Source organism: Microplitis mediator, chromosome 9 (assembly GCF_029852145.1).
Source record: "Microplitis mediator isolate UGA2020A chromosome 9, iyMicMedi2.1, whole genome shotgun sequence".
Classification (NCBI taxonomy): domain Eukaryota; kingdom Metazoa; phylum Arthropoda; class Insecta; order Hymenoptera; family Braconidae; genus Microplitis; species Microplitis mediator.
Genome location: NC_079977.1, coordinates 11,651,669 through 11,668,016, shown reverse-complemented (window position 1 = coordinate 11,668,016; position 16,348 = coordinate 11,651,669). Strand labels below are relative to the sequence as shown.

General features: G+C 29.8%; 2 protein-coding genes across 2 annotated transcripts; one reads left to right on the top strand and one right to left on the bottom strand.

Moving 5' to 3' along the window:
- Nucleotides 1–555: 555 nt before the first annotated feature.
- Nucleotides 556–2,302, bottom strand: LOC130675159 (uncharacterized). The gene is made up of 3 exons (XM_057480691.1): nucleotides 1,971–2,302; nucleotides 1,596–1,879; nucleotides 556–1,502 (listed from the first exon to the last, which is right to left on the bottom strand). Exon 3 carries the CDS (start codon nucleotides 1,500–1,502, stop codon nucleotides 684–686), a length of 819 nt encoding a protein of 272 aa, XP_057336674.1. The 5' UTR covers nucleotides 1,596–1,879; nucleotides 1,971–2,302; the 3' UTR covers nucleotides 556–683.
- Nucleotides 2,303–6,146: 3,844 nt separating this feature from the next.
- LOC130675165 (glycosyltransferase-like protein gnt13) lies at nucleotides 6,147–8,356 on the top strand. Its single transcript, XM_057480697.1, has 2 exons — nucleotides 6,147–6,476; nucleotides 7,721–8,356. The coding sequence occupies exons 1-2, from the start codon at nucleotides 6,330–6,332 to the stop codon at nucleotides 8,114–8,116; spliced, it is 543 nt and encodes a 180-aa protein (XP_057336680.1). The 5' UTR covers nucleotides 6,147–6,329; the 3' UTR covers nucleotides 8,117–8,356.
- The last annotated feature ends 7,992 nt before the right edge of the window (nucleotides 8,357–16,348 follow it).

Genomic DNA, 16,348 nt, shown 5'->3' with positions numbered 1-16,348 from the left:
TCGTTGGCCAACCTGCGAGTGAGGGGTACGAGGCTCGACAATTTTCGACAGACGTTCTCTTGGTTTTTGGCGTTCATCAGAGACGGACGCATTTCCCGCACTGATATATATATATATATATATATATATATATATATTAGACTGTGTCAAGATAAGTTTTTTTTTTTTTTTTTTTCGATTGGACCGATCTTTTAAGTTTCTTCAATATAAAAAAAAAATTTTCCTAAAGTTTGAGCTCAATATCTCAAAAATTGAGCTGGCGCAAAGGGGGGTCTCCTTTCCCATTTAAATAACATGGTAAAATTTTTTTTTTTTTATTTTTAAAATAACGACACGAAGAAAATTTTTTTTCCAATTTTGTTTTTGACTATCTTATAGGAAATTTAATTCTCTACAAAATTGTCCATGTCCATTTTTTTTCTAAACTCAACAGGAACGAAGTTACAGAGGGCCGAAGAGGAGGAAAAAAATAATTAATCAATTAATAACAGAAAAAAATTTCTTATTTTAACTTATCAATTAATTAACTCAATATTCTTCGTTATTCACCGAAAATTTTCGAATTTAACATTATTTCGAATTAATAACAAAACGAAATTTAGAGTAAAACAGAAATTAATTACAATTAGTATATTTATACATTTTGATGTTCACTGTTGACTAGTTGGATTTATAATATAATATTATTTATTGCACGAAGGATATAATTTTCGATGATACTGTACAATTTTCCATAAATACTGTTTTTGTTCTTCGTCTTTAGAACCAAACTGAACGAATTCTTCAACTAAAGCAACTACTCTTTCAGCTATATCGTTGACTACCTTGACATTTTGTAATAACGATAAACAAGTTAGATAATTTTGATCACTAAGCCACTGTGAAGGAGGTGAATTGAGGAAATCACTTGAAAGTTCAAACTGTTCGAATAAAGTCATAGACTTCTTCGTTATAAAATCACTAATATTTTTTATACACAATAAATCTAAGTTGCCACGATCAACGTCAATACGTTTTTTGTCAGTTTGACTTTCCTTCGTTTTTATTGCTTCAACCATTTTTGATTTTACTTCCTGTGGCACAGAATTATCAAAGAAAGCTAGTGAGGCAATTTCTTCCGATAAGTACCACAGATGGTTCGCAAATTTTTTAGCAGTAACGTCGGAAATTTTTACATCGATGTTTTTAAATTTTATAAGGTCTTGTAGAAAATTAAGATCTTGATTCGGAGCTTTAATAGCACTTGGACAACTAAACCAACCTTTTATATAAATTTTGACGATAAATAAACATATTCTACGAAGTTTTGATACCTCATCTGCTCTGATATGAAATTGACTCTTAAACATATATATTTTTAAGCAATAAATGGCTTTTGCAAGCCATCTTGCATGGTGCGCGGCTCCAGGTACTTTAAATTTTATACCAGTAGAAGGAATACCTCCTAAAAAGATACAGCATAAATTTAATAACTCTTTGTAATCATTGCGGGGATGATGCATCTAAAAAAAATTGTAAAAAGCATTATATAAATTAACGTTTAATAAGAAATTGCATTTAAAAAAATAGTATGATTTTATTAAAATATTATTTACATTAGTTTGATCAGAAATGAACTGTAGAATATTGTCTTTCTCATCTTTAATGTGAGTGTAAATAAAATCATCTTGTACTCCGATTTCAAAACGTTCTTGATCAATTTCTGACCAATTGTTCCTAAAGCGAGTAAAAATGGGAACATTTGGACTATTCGTCAGGGGCCAACAAGCTTCTGCAGCGCTTCTTAAGACGAGTTCGTAAATATGGTGGCGACAAGCGAAGTACACAAGATTTTTATCTAACTTTTTTTCGAGTAAATGACATGTTCCGTTATATTCACCTAAATAAAATCAAAATGTGTCAAATAATACTTTTTAAATGCACTTTATCGAAACTAGCAAAATACGAACGATTGATGAACATCATTTTACCTGTATTCACACTTGTTGTGTCGAAACAAATCGCTTTTATACTATTCTCCAGCTTCCAATCATCTAAAATATCAACTATAGCAGTAGCTTGTTTAATCCCCGTCACAGGGTGTAATTTTGGAACACCCAAAAGTTGTTCAGTACTTTCTCCGGATACGATAATTGGTAGTCGTTCAATCTTTTTTGAATCATCATCTGGGAGCAGTTTGCCATCCCAGTGTAGTACTAAAGAAGGACAACTTTGTAAATTTTTTTTTAGTTCGAATACAATTGAACTTCTTGATCGTTTGCGATGTCTGTGGATAGAACTGTCACGTAACCATTCAAATAAATTAATATTTAATTCGAATTAAGTAATAAAAATAGTATGTAAGTTTAAATTTGAATGGTTACGCGGGCATTTCCTTGCCATGCCGGTGAGACAGCGTTTGCTCGCGCATGCGCGCGGTATGACTGAGAGCACGTGTGTGCATAAATTTTAATTTTTAATTTAAAAATAATTATACTTATTATTTATTGTTGATAAGGGAATATTAATGATTTGGCGTTATTCAGGGGACATAATGTGTGGTCACATTATGCCCCAACTATTATCTTTATTTTATTTTGATTTAATTGTATATCCAGGTATTGTGCAAATGAAAAATAGTCACCATAGAGGAGGGGAAAAATCGATATTTTCCCCCTGCAATATCGATGGATAACATGCGGTGTTAAATAATTATTATTTAATAATATATATGTTTTACAATTATCATTTTGGTATAGATGCATACTAAATATATGTATTTAATTTATTTTGTATCATTCAGGTGGGGAAAAATTGTCTTTATAATTTATTTAATTAGTTTAAAGGCCCGGGGCTAGGTAACAATGATATTTATAATTAAGGGCGATTGTTGCGCCACGTGGGTGGCCAACAAGTGGCGGGCCCATAAAGTACTCAGAAAGGTACGGAAAGTGATACTGAGCAGACGCTGTTTCTCATTTTACGTTGTTGATACTTTTTTGGTTTATCAATTAATTTTGTTAATATTCGTGGTCACGCTGCCAAAGTTGAGTTAAAATTCACCGGGTGACTGAGTTCCGGTCCGAGTTACGGATTAATTTGGAAGAGAATCGAGTAAGTACTCTTGTATTCCCCTTTAATGCATTGTTACCTGTAAACTCCCCGGGAATTGTTGGCATTCGCGACGCGAATAATTTGGCTAATTTTGTGTTAGATACCCCTGAATGATACATTTGAATTCATAAAAGAATTGAGGGTGATAAAATAATTATATTTTGTTTAACTTATGATTTAACACTGAAAATTGCGTGGTTGCGGTAGTTCGATATATCGATATATCGATAGCTACCTATATCTATATACTTATAGCTATAGCTATACACCGGCTAAGAAAATAAATGTTGAATCAAATGCCTTACGGTAGTCAATCCAGGCCATTGACAGGTTGCGCTGATAGTAGACCGCGTCTTGAATGACACAACGATCTACTAACATCTCATGAGCTCATTCTCTTTTTGCTCAAATGCCTTGGAATCTATCGTGATACAGTGGGATGCATACAGCGTACGATGCAACTTTGGCGAATACGGTTCCACATATCATGTGGCAACGACAAACGTGTGACCGAAGTTGTACAGTACAAACGAGGTGTCTTCCAGGGAGATTCCCTGAGCCCTCTGCTATTTTGCATCTCACCGCTGCCAATATCTGTTGCGCTGCGCCGTACCCGTGGATACTCAGTGGGCCCACCAACTGATCGGAAATATTCGATCACCTACTTACTCTACATGGATGATCTGAAGGTATATGCTCCCGATGAGGAACACCTTCAGACAGCCTTGAATATCGTAGGGGAGTATACACGGGATGGCGGCATGGCTTTTGGGTTGGACAAGTGTGCGGTCGTTAATCTGGTGAAGGGTAAATGCTCTGATTTGCGCGAAGATATCGAGTTAGTAGATGGGAACGTCATTGACCATCTTGACGCCGGAGAGTCGTACAAATATCTAGGGATTGACGGGAGTCCTATGCAGGACGTCTCGAAAATCTAAACGACTCTCTGCAGCGAGTATTGAAATTTTCGTTGTTCAATTAACTGGCAAGCATCTGATGTCTATTAGAATTTTTCTCTTATTTATTTGGTGATCTTTCGTGAGTCCATTATTCATATCTTTAAATTGTAATCGAAAATTTCATGCATTTGTTAATATTGTTGTCTAGTTATATCTTTGACAATTTTTATAATTGAATTTTATTTATTAGATTTCGATCAAAAATTTTTTAAACGATATTTGTCTACAAAATTTTTATAAAAAATCAGATAAATAAAATTAATAATAAAAATTATCAACTATATTGATAAACAAAAGCCAACACTTTTAATTACAATTTGAGTAATGAGTTCATAAAATATCACCAAATAAATAAGTAGAACTTTTTAAAATAAATCGGATGTTTGCCAGTTAATCAAGCCTAAAAAAATGATGATAATAATAATAGTAATAATAATGATCATACAAGTAATGATAATAATGATGATAACGATAGTGATTAATTATTTCCGGCTCGCCTATTTTTAATTTTTTTTTCAGCTCCCGTAATGGCCCTACCAAAATATGTATTTACATTTTGTAACTCGTAAAATATTTTTCGTTCATGAACATTTTTTTCTTGAAGGTACTTTTTAAAATGTTGCGTAATTAATTCTCTTTTCCGAGGAGTTAGCTCAGATTTTCCAGGTTTTGTATTGGCTTGCATGCGTACGGTTTTTGTTGCTAAATTTTCATACCCCCAGACTGCATATGCCATTGTGGTTATAAATTTAGTGGAGTTGTTTGCATTTGTGGCATTTTCATATGCAGAACTGAAGATATACAAATCGTCACCTAGATGGAACCTGCCATCAGGAAAAATTGTTACGGGGTTTACATTTTGTAACGGTACTACCGGTGGGTAATTTAGGTAGTGAAGTTGTTGTTGTCGTTGTTGTTGCTGCTGTTGATGTTGTTTTTGTTGTTGTTGTGGTGGTTGCTCTTGCTACTGTGGATTATGAGTTATTCCAATTTGTAGTTGTTGGTTTTGCATTTTTAATTTTTTAATTTATGCCATGAGTAGCGTATTCTGTTTTAAAAGTGTATTTTAATTACAGCTTTGTCCATCAGGTTCGACTGCCTACAAAATATAGAAAAAAAAATGACTTACCACAATAAAAATATATTTTACGCTATATATGGCTATTAGCATCAATTTTAAAGTATGTTCACTAGACTGTGTCAGAAAAAAATTTTTTGTTCTTGATTAAATACATTGCAAAAGTTATTCTAATAAAACAAAAAAGTCCTCATAAACTTTTATCTCTGCATATTAGAAATTGAGCTGTCCCAATTCCTCTTCCTCACTTAAAATACATTAAAAATTTTTTTTTTCTATTTCGTAAATAACTATGTGAAAATTTATGGTTTTCTAATTTTTGAATTCTGAAATCTTCTAGGAAATTAAATTCTTTATAAAAAAACATCTCTTGTGTCATACGTTTAAAATTGATAGAAATAAAATTATAGATGTTGAAACGTAGGGAAAAAATTCGAATTTTTAGGATGAAAACAATTTCTTATTTTTCTTCGTTACCAGGATTTCTTCTTTTTCATTATTGCGCAATTAAAGACCTTATAAGAAATGCAATTATTTACAAAAATGACTCGTTAAGTCGTTAATAGAGCTCCGTAACTTTTGTTTTATGAGCCCTATTAAAACGAAAATAATGAAAAAAAAAAAAAGAAAACCTGCTAGTTAATGAAGAAACAACAAAAACAATATTGTTTTCAATGTATTTACAATGAGATGCAGAGAAATCTTGAGAAAACTAATGAAAAAAAAAAACGGAAAAAAAAAATTACCCGACTGTCTTTAATAGTAACTGCTGGTGGAGATTTCCTTTTGATTCCTGATGTTGATGGAATGACCTACAATTATAGGTAAATTAATAACTTTATATTGACACCAATGTAAAAAATAAGCTTTAATTTTTTGTTTTTCAATTGAAATTTATATATATAATTGAACACATATTTTCTTTTATTTCTAATTAATCTCTACGAGTTTTCAAAGTTTGTTCTTTAAGAATTCTCAAGCAATATAAACTTTTTTATAATTGAAAATATACACATATACATTCTGAAGGCCTGTATTTGAAACTGTATTTGTTTTACATGAAAATTTAATTATTATTGCTGAGTATATCTATTTATTTATGACATCCATATGGATATATTATTGCTAATAATTTCATACCGTTAAAAAAAAGCTAGATTGAAAAACTGGCTCTTACAAACCATTAATTAAAATACAAAATGATAATTTTAATGATAGCACTTTCTTTTGGCAGTGGCAAAAAAAAATGTGAAGCGTTCTTCAGCATCCATCTTGTCCACTCGATAGGTGAGGAATACCTCGCCATAAATAAATTTAGTAATCATCACAATCACGAATGCGAAAAAGTAAGTTGACAGCGCCTTCACTGATAAGATGATTTTTAGCATTCAAAAAAATTTTCCAGTGAACACATTGACGTAAATTTGACATCACAGTGACGTTACGCTATGTCAGGGTTTACGTAAAATATGAGTCATAGATGAATCAGGTTTTACTCATTATTTGCGCTTTTTAACGTAAGATTGTGATGTAAAACTTATGATGTAAACATGACATAAATGTGATGTCTATGCGACATTTAATGACGTCTATATGACATAGGTGATGTAAAAATTATCAATCTGGAAAAATTATTTTAAAAAAATAAATAAATAAATAATTAAAATTTTACAAAGTTTCATCAAATTTTGTAATTTTGTTTGCTGTGATGTGAAATTCAGAAAATCGTATATAAAATTTCTTTAAACATTAAATAATTTAACAAAATTGTATGAAATTTAATCGATTGGACAATATTGTTTCTAAACTTTATAATCTTGATAATAAAGGATTTCAAACTTTAGCAACATTTTCTTTCTCATCTTAAATGATATTTTCGGTATATCATTTAAAATAATCAAGTTAATTTTTTTATGCTCACGCTTATGATTTAATATAAGACCTCTGAATAATCTATTATCAAGTCTATTGATTACTTTGGCCCCAAAAATGTTTTACATTAAGTTGTTGCTTACACATTCCTAAAAATTCATTCCATGATTGTTTTATTTTAATGAGTAGGCGATAAAAAACTATGACTCAAAAATCACATCACTATTGCGTAAAATACTGACTTGCCACTGATGTAAAGAGACGATTTAAGAGTGACATCCATATGACGTATAACCGTGACTTTGCTACTGACATAAATGTGTGATTTTGAAATCACGTATGATACACAATAATGTAATGTAATGTAGATTTTATATCAAAACTACGTAATATATAAGTCATAACTGTGACGTCATAAAAAAGTCATGCTTACGTCAATATAATGTCATAAGTTCTTACATCATTCTAAAGTCATGTAGAACGTCAAATTGATGTCAAATATATAAGATGCCGTGACATTTCTATGAACTATGTATGACGTCAAATTAAGGTCATGCGTTTACTGCGTTCTTGATATTTTACAAATATTTTTTACTATTTGTAAAATATCAATAATTTTTTAAATATTGAGAAATCTTTTTAATGCTAAAAAAGTCCTTATATCAGTGTAATACAATCAGGATTTTAATTGAATTGTTTCGTAACTAAAATTTTTCAGATACATTTTCTCGACTCTACATCAAGTACTGATGAGCTTATCGAGAGTCAAGATGATAGTGATAATAACAATGATGATGTAAATAATGTAAATAATGAAAATGATAATGATATTGATAAAAATAAAAATAAAGACAATGATATTAACGAAGATGATGATACGATCGAATGTAATGAAAATGCCAATGATAATCGCGAAGATAATGAAAGTGATAATGATATTAATAAAAATGACAATGATATTAACGAAGATGATGAGATGAATGAACATAATGAAAATGCCAATGATACTCGCAAAGATAATGAAAATGATAATGATATTAATAAAAATGACAATGATATTAACGAAGATGACGATATGAATGAATATAACGAAAATGCCAATGATACTCGCTAAGATAATAAAAATGATAATGATACTTATGAAAATAATGAAAATGACAATGATTTTAATGCACGTAATGAAGATGATAATAAAAATTGTTGTTGTCGAGTGTGCGAAGAAGAAATATCAAAATCCAAGGTAATCTGTTCCATTTGCTGAATAGCATCTCACATGACTTGCTCGCGCGAAATTTATAACTGTCGTTGGGTTTGTAATCTATGTAAGAAAGTTAAATTCGTGATATTAAATGAAATGGAAATCAAAAAATATTTAGTGATGTTAGTACTACTGGAACCGATATAATAATAATCATTATAATAATAATAATAAACTATGAAATTCAATTTCATATACTATTATATCTATGTATGTATATATATATATATATATATATATATATATATATATATATATATATACATATATATATATATATATATATATATATATATATATATATATATATATATATATATATATATATATATATATTTATGTAATGTGGCTTTTGAGGACCTTTTTTTTTACTTTTTTTTTTTTGCGTACATACGTTCAAAATATTAATGTAAAGCTATGTAATCATCGTTTTTTAGTATACCCAAAAATGAAAAAAAAAATTCACACAATGGCACTTTTGAGCACCTATAATACCTTAGTAGTCATGGCGCAGCTACGCCGCGCATTCCGGTTATGCGCAATGCTAACCATGAGACGATTGACATAAGTCAGGTGCTTGTTTGTTTACTATTTATCTAATATATATTACCGAATCTACTGGTACTCTGATGAGAAGTATTGTTATCAGAAACTGATAAAAATCCATCTAATCAATAATTTAACTATGATCTATCGAAATAAATTTTTAGCTAACTAATCTTGGTTTACTATTTGTACGTTGATCTTATTTGTTATTACAATAGGCATTATCAGAATATTTTGTTCATTGCTCGCACTATCTGAAAACTAATTTAATATCGATTGAAAAATGCTAAAAATCATACAAAAACTAATCAAATCCTTTGCATGAAGCTAGCCATTAGTTTAATCGTCATATTTTTGTGGGCTAAATAGAACACAGATGAAAAAGGGAATCTTGAACCAAAAAAAATCGCCTTAACGTCACGGAAGACATTATTTTCTTCGTCTGAAAGAAATTTTCAGTAAACAAATTTTTGTCTTGGTTTAAGAACATTTTTTTCTTAACTCAAGCAATTTCATTCTTGTTTGAAGGCTGTTACCTTACTGAGTCACGAAAAAATGTCTTGAGCTAAAACAAAAAAGTATTTGCAGTAAGAAAAATAATTATTTAAATCGAGAAAAACTTTCGTAGGCCAAGAAGTTTTTTTTGTCGCAAAAAAAAAATTTTCAGCTAAGTAATGAATTTCTTCAGTGGAGCAAATAAATTTGTGAGGTTAAAAAATATATTTTTTTTTTTAATCGAAACCATCATTTTTTAGTTCAAATATAATCAACAATGCTGTGAAGCAGGTAAATTTTTTCAAAAGCATTTTAGAGAATTAAAATAAACTCTCTTTAATGAGTTGTGTATTCAAAAAAAAATTGAGAAAAACAATTATCGCTCAACGCAGAAATTGAACCCAGACCGTTTTGGTGTCGTAAAGTACTTTTGCAAATAACTGAAAAAAATTTTGTTTACGACATTTTGGTTAAATGCTGAACTGATCGTATGAATCTTTCTTAAAATGGTTTTGGCATGAAAATAAAATATTTTTTCATAAAAACACATTGGGTTAAAAAAAACTTAAGAGATTATTTAACATTATTTGATTACATTAATTTATTTATGATAATCATATAATTAATGTACACTGAAAAAAAAATGTGATTATTTTAACCATCTGAAGTAGTGCTGATGGTAGATGGTTGTCATATCAAAATGTATCGCTAACTTGGCAAGACTAAATCGCTGAATTAATTATCTCCAATATTCCATAAAATATTGTCAATTTAACCATATTCTTTGATTATATTCTCCATACTTGGTATTGCTGTATTAACGATTCCTATAGATTACTATTATTATAGCAATCCAAATTGTTAATGTAGCAATTCAAATGGTTAATATACCAATCCAAACGGTCAATATAGCAATCCGTATTGTAAGTATAACAACGCGAATTGTTAATGTAGCAACACGTATTGCCGTAGCAGCTATCTATATAGATAGTTTTCATTCTACTACGTAAAAATTTCTTATTTGAAGAAGAATTATCTTGAGTCAAGAATTTTTGTCTGTAAACCGATATCAGAAACGTCTCGGATAGCCACACTCACACTATCAAAACTTGTTGTTTGGTGTTTTCATTCAGGTTAACATTAAGTTTCCTTCAAGTTTCTGAAATCCAAGTTTTGACTAAAGCATGAGTACAGTATTAAAAATTAATTGGTGTAAATCTACCGTTGCAATCCGAAGACGAGTTAACCCAGGAAGTTGCGGAAGAAAATTTGAAGGGTAAAATTTTATTCATATGTTGATTACTAGTTAGCATCAACTATTGGCACCATCAAGTTTTTAAGTTTTTCTAGGAAAATTGACGACTAATTTTAGCTATAGATTTCCATCGACTTGCAGCTAATGTGAACATCAGGACTGGTGTAATCTGAAGTTCTGGAAAAAGTTCTGATAGAATCGTTTTTTAAAAAAACGGTTGTTCTGATATTTGTGAATTGTTCAGTCAAAGTTCTTGCTCAACTATGACGAATACGCTAAAACTAAGAAATACAATCTGGCTGTAAATCGTCTTGTCTACAAAATTTATTATTATAAATTTTTGTGTAAACTCAGTAGTTTTGCTATAATTTTTAGTTGAAGGACTCAATTGTCAAATATAATGGGAAAGCTGGGCGTTCTGGATTTTCTAAGGTTCTTAGAAAAGTTTTTTGATAAGCTATGATAGACACTCTGAAAATGGATGAATTCAATCTGACTGCTAATGGTTCTGCCAATAAAATGTCTTGTATAGATTTGTCGGTAAAATCGATAAATTCGCCAAAATTTTTATTTGTGATTAATGCCATGTGGGGTGAGAAAACGGCCGTTCGGAATCCTGTAAAATTCTTAGTCAAAATTATTGCTGATCTATATGATATATAGGCGAAAAATAGATTGATAGAATTTAGATGCAGATCGTATCGTCTACAAAGTCGTCTATCGTGAATTTTTCGCGTCCAGTGATGTCGCTAAAATTTTCGGTTGAAAGATTTGATGCACAAATATTATGGAAAAGTGCGTAGTTCTGAATTAGTAAGGTTCTCAATCAAGATTACCGTTAAACAACCCACTCGGCATAAATGTCAGAAAGACATATTATTTGTATCATAAAGTTATCTAAAAAATTATGCTATCTTTCTGATATCGAGAAGATGTCTTTCTGACATTCATGTCAAACGGGAATGATAGATACGCTAAAAATAAATATATGCATTCTGTCTACATATTTGTTTGCCTTAAAAATTGTCTATTACGGATTTGTCGGTAATTCTTGTTGACAACTCAATTTGCAATCAGATTTTGTCTGGCTGTTTTGGCCGCAACTATCAGAGCCTAACAAAAATTTAAACTAAGAACTGTACGAAATTAAAAACAGCTGACTTTTTCTCAAATCGGATCATCGTGACAAATCATTGAATCAGATTATATTTATCTGTTTTTAGCGTTTCTATTATACTTCAATGGAAATATTGACTGAAAACCTAAAATAAGTTAAAAAAGCTCTTTTGTTCATAGAAATTGTCTTATAAGTCTTTTAACTGTAAATTGTGGTGAAACTACTGAAACTACAGCCAAATTTATCATCAAAAATGTTTTAGATAATGCAATTAGCAACAATGTTGTATTATTATATTTTTTAAGAAATCGTTCATGATTAAGCGAGAATCTTGACTGACGCTTTCACAAAATTCAGAACGCCTGACTTTCCCATCACATTTGTCGATTAAATCCTTCAAATAAAAATTATAACATTACCACTGATGAGATTACGGACCAATTCATAATAGACGGCTTTGTAGACAAAACGATTCGCAGTCATACTGCATCTATCTATTTTTAGAGTGTTTTTCATAATTCAGCGAGAATTTTGACCGAAAACTTCAAATATCATAATAGCCGGTTACTATTATAAAAATTGTTCATCAAGTCGTTTAACTGAAAATTTTTGCAAAATCGGAGAGTTTACGGGCATATCTATCTCAGACAATTTTGTGGGCACTATAATTTGCAGCCAGATTGTATCTATCTTTTCTTAGCGTGTCTATCAAAGTTCAGCAAAAATTTTGAATGAGAACGTAAGAAAATTTACAACAGCTTATTTTTATTTACCCCACGCGACAATTTATTTTTTCCCAGAAAAAAATGATCAGACCTGATCAGACATGAAAAATGACCGGGTATGATCAGATCTGATCAAGTCTGTTCATGTCTGGTCAGATCTGAAGACTTGCACCTGTTTATGTCTGATCAGTTATAATTCATCCAGTCATTTATTTTGTCGATATAAGTTCAAGTGACTCGTGCCTGTAAAGATCTGATTAGGTCTAATAACTTTTTCCGGGTCTGAAACAAAGTAAATTTCTTATAATCACCTCATTGAAAGTTGTAAATATACCTTAAATTAGAACATATAAATAATCTATAATGTAAATTAATTATCATAAAAGTTATAAAAAAGAGTATTATATGAAGTTTCTTGTGGGCAACTATCTATTTAAGCGACCAACTATGCTACGAAAAAATTTTTTTAATGTTTTGTGTGTACATTGATTCCAATCGTTAACCTCGTAAATGGTCAATAAACGGTATATTTTATTATTCAATTTATAAAATTATTTTGGCCATGATTGAAAACTTACTAAAGGTTAAATTTACCTATAATTATCGCTAATTAACTTTTTAAAATTTAGTTCAAAATATCGGGCATGGACATGCATAATTATGTGTGAATCACTTTATAACATTGGACACGACCATGCTTGCTCATGGTTAGTCAGACATGAACTAACATATCAGACCTGATTAGAGCTGGAGGTTTTTAACTTCTTCCAGGCTTGATCAAACATAACAGGCACGCCCATGTATGATCAGGCTTGAACATATTGAACATCAGATATGATCATTCATGAACAGGCATGGTCATGCGTGAACATTTTTTCGCAGGTTCTTTAAAAATCTTGTAGAAAAATAAATTTTAATAACTGTAAAGCTAAACTAAATCCGAAATATGTATTTTTCGGTTACCTGTAAAAGTTTTAATGGTCTTTAAGTCAGTAGATAAAAATAGTGGCTTTTTGACAATATTTAAAATGATAGAAATATTATTTATCGTTAAGATGCAGACTCAGTTGAAATTGTTTTCATTGATTATTCAAAATGCACTATTATTATTATTATTATTATATTACTTCGCAATATCTAAGTCGAGGATTTAAAACTATATAAAAATTATTGAATAAACACTAGGGTGTTTCAAAAAAATCCGAATGCTTTTTTCTATGAAACAGGTTCAAAAGTTTCACTTAGATATAAAATGATGAATCTGAAAATTAGGACTAGTGATATTCACATTGAGATTCCGCATCGTACAAATATATTTTTCATAAGAATAACATAGAAAAAATTTTTTTTGCGTCTTCTGATTTTCATAAATAGCTTCTGTAGAGAATTTATTATTCTGAAACGAAAGTCTTATCATTTTTTGATAAATGTAACTGTTCAAAAGTTATTTGAGCTTAAAGTCAAATTTATATTTAATTTTGAGATTTTTTTGCGGTGAAACTACCAGACTTATCACAAAATTTTATGAGATTTTCTTGTAGATAACTTTATTCCTTAAACTTATCTCTCTCATAGTTTCTTAAAATTCCGCATTTTCTTCTAGTTATTTTTATTTTTATGTCAAGCTCTGAAAATTGATCAGAATACTATTTTTCTATAAGCTTGACATTAAAATGAAAATAACTAGAAAACAATGTGGAGTTTTGAGAAACTTTATGAAAGATAATTTTTAAGAAATAAAATTATCTACAAAAAGATCTATATGACATTTTATGATAAGCCTAATGGTTTCACCGAAAAAATAAAATAAACCTCAAAATTTGACATAAATTTGACTTTAAGCCCAAATAACTTAAAACAGATGGATTTATCAAAAAATCTTAAGATACCATTTTTATAGAGCATTCAACCTTCTACCAAACCATGTCTGCAAATTCATCCTACGACTTATCGTTAGCTAATTATAAAAATCCGAAGACGCAAAAAAATTTGTTTCCATGGTATTATTATGACAAATAAAAAGTGCGATGCGGAACCTCTTAATGTTAATATTAAGAGCATTAATTTTCACAGGCGTATTTTGATGTCTAGGTGAAACTTCTCGATCAGTTTCAGCGAAAAAAAAATTTTTTTTTTCTTCAAACACCCTAATAAAAGCACTAAATTTTAAAAAAATTATGATCAATCGACGATATTTAAGCTGTGACTACAAAAATGCAAAAGGCATGTTGTTAATCAAATATTTTTTCCACATAGATTTGTCGATCGAGTCATAAAAATAAAAAATGTGGCCAAACTATTCAATTTACGGGGATTCTATGTTTTTCGTGGCATCACTACATCACCACAAAGTTATTGGTTTTGGTCCGATTTCCGATAATCAAATCTCAAACGGATATTGACGTTTTGAGGTTCTAAGTTGTTCCAATTTCAAAATGATGTCCGATTGTATGTATGTGTGTATGAGCGTACGTACGTATGTGTGTAAATATTCTCTAACTTTTGAACGGATAAACCAATTTGGCTTTTTGAGTTGGCGTTTAAAGTGACTCATTAATTCCAACCATTTTTTAGAAATCCAGCATAATCAGTACGGTACATTCGGAGATAGTTAAAAAATAAAATTTTTAAAAACGTTTTTTTTAGATAACTTGTAATTTATTTGATGGATTGATTCTAAAATTTAGTCGGCTTTAAAACTTTATAAGTCGCGTCAAATCCCTGATTAGAAATTACGATTAATGACGATTAAAAATGTTTTAATTGTTTTGAAACGTCAATTAATGATTAAAGATGATTAAAAACGATTAAATTTTTAATCGTTTTTAATCTTCATTCGCAACCAGAAATTGCAATATTATTTTACGATTATAGATGATTCATGACGTTAAAAAACTTCAAATCGTACAGATTTTTCATACAGATTTGTCACTTGAGTCATAAAAATGAAAACTTTAATTAAACTATTCCATTTACTGTCAATTTCGTAATGAATCTTTATGTATACGATTAAACTTTAGACTAAATTGTACCAACTCATTTTAGATGTATCTCTCGTACTTCAGGAGAAAATCCAATGACTAAATTAACAATTTTTCGTATAATCGCCTTTTTTTAAGAGGCTTGTCAATTAAAATCAAAATCAGGGCTAAATTATTAATTTTACAAACCAGTTTGTTATAAATCTTTCTGAACCTAATCAAATTTTAGATCAAGTTGTACTGATTTATGTTCAACATATCTATCATGGTATAGGAGGAAATCGAATGAACAAATTTATAGTTTCTTGTTGAATCAATTTTAACACAGTTTACTCGATCGAGTGATAACAGTCATAATTTTAGCCAAACTTTCGAATTTACGAGCACATTCATCAAAAACTATTAGTACACTAAGTAATTTTGATCCAGATTGTTCCAATTCGTTGTTGTCGTATCTATCATAGTTTTGGAGATATTTTGACAGAGAAATTGGCATTTACTTTTTTTTTATAATCGACTTTTCCAAAAGATTTGTCGATTGAATCCTTAAAATTTAAATTTTGGATTAACGATCCAATGAACGTAATAATTTGTCATAAAATATCAATATAAATATAACAATCATTGATGTATCTGCAAAAAATACAGTAACCTTCGTCGTCGTCATAGCTTTAAGTTCGTGGTCCCATAGAGTGGTTGAAGCTCTAGCTGATTTGCATAAAAGTTTAATATTGAACCAGCACTTTTGGAAAATAATTTGTCGATTAAATGCTTAATGTTCTGCGAATTTCTGTGATAAATAAATATAATTCGGTAGTTGTAAATGAAGAGTAAAATTAAACCATTATTTGTCATTATCAACTATCGATTAGCAATGCATAATTCTTATAATGAGATGTAGCATCCGAACAGTTATGTACTGTATTTTTTCTTGGTCCAATTTTTGAAAAATCACAAAACCCTTGAACC

Bases quoted from the DNA above. Each gene is read 5' to 3' on its own strand.
- LOC130675165 (XM_057480697.1), top strand. From the start codon at position 6,330: ATGATAATTTTAATGATAGCACTTTCTTTTGGCAGTGGCAAAAAAAAA. The intron at 6,477-7,720 runs GTAAGTTGACAG...AAAATTTTTCAG, and splicing joins ACAATCACGAATGCGAAAAA to ATACATTTTCTCGACTCTAC.
- LOC130675159 (XM_057480691.1), bottom strand. From the start codon at position 1,502: ATGCATCATCCCCGCAATGATTACAAAGAGTTATTAAATTTATGCTGT.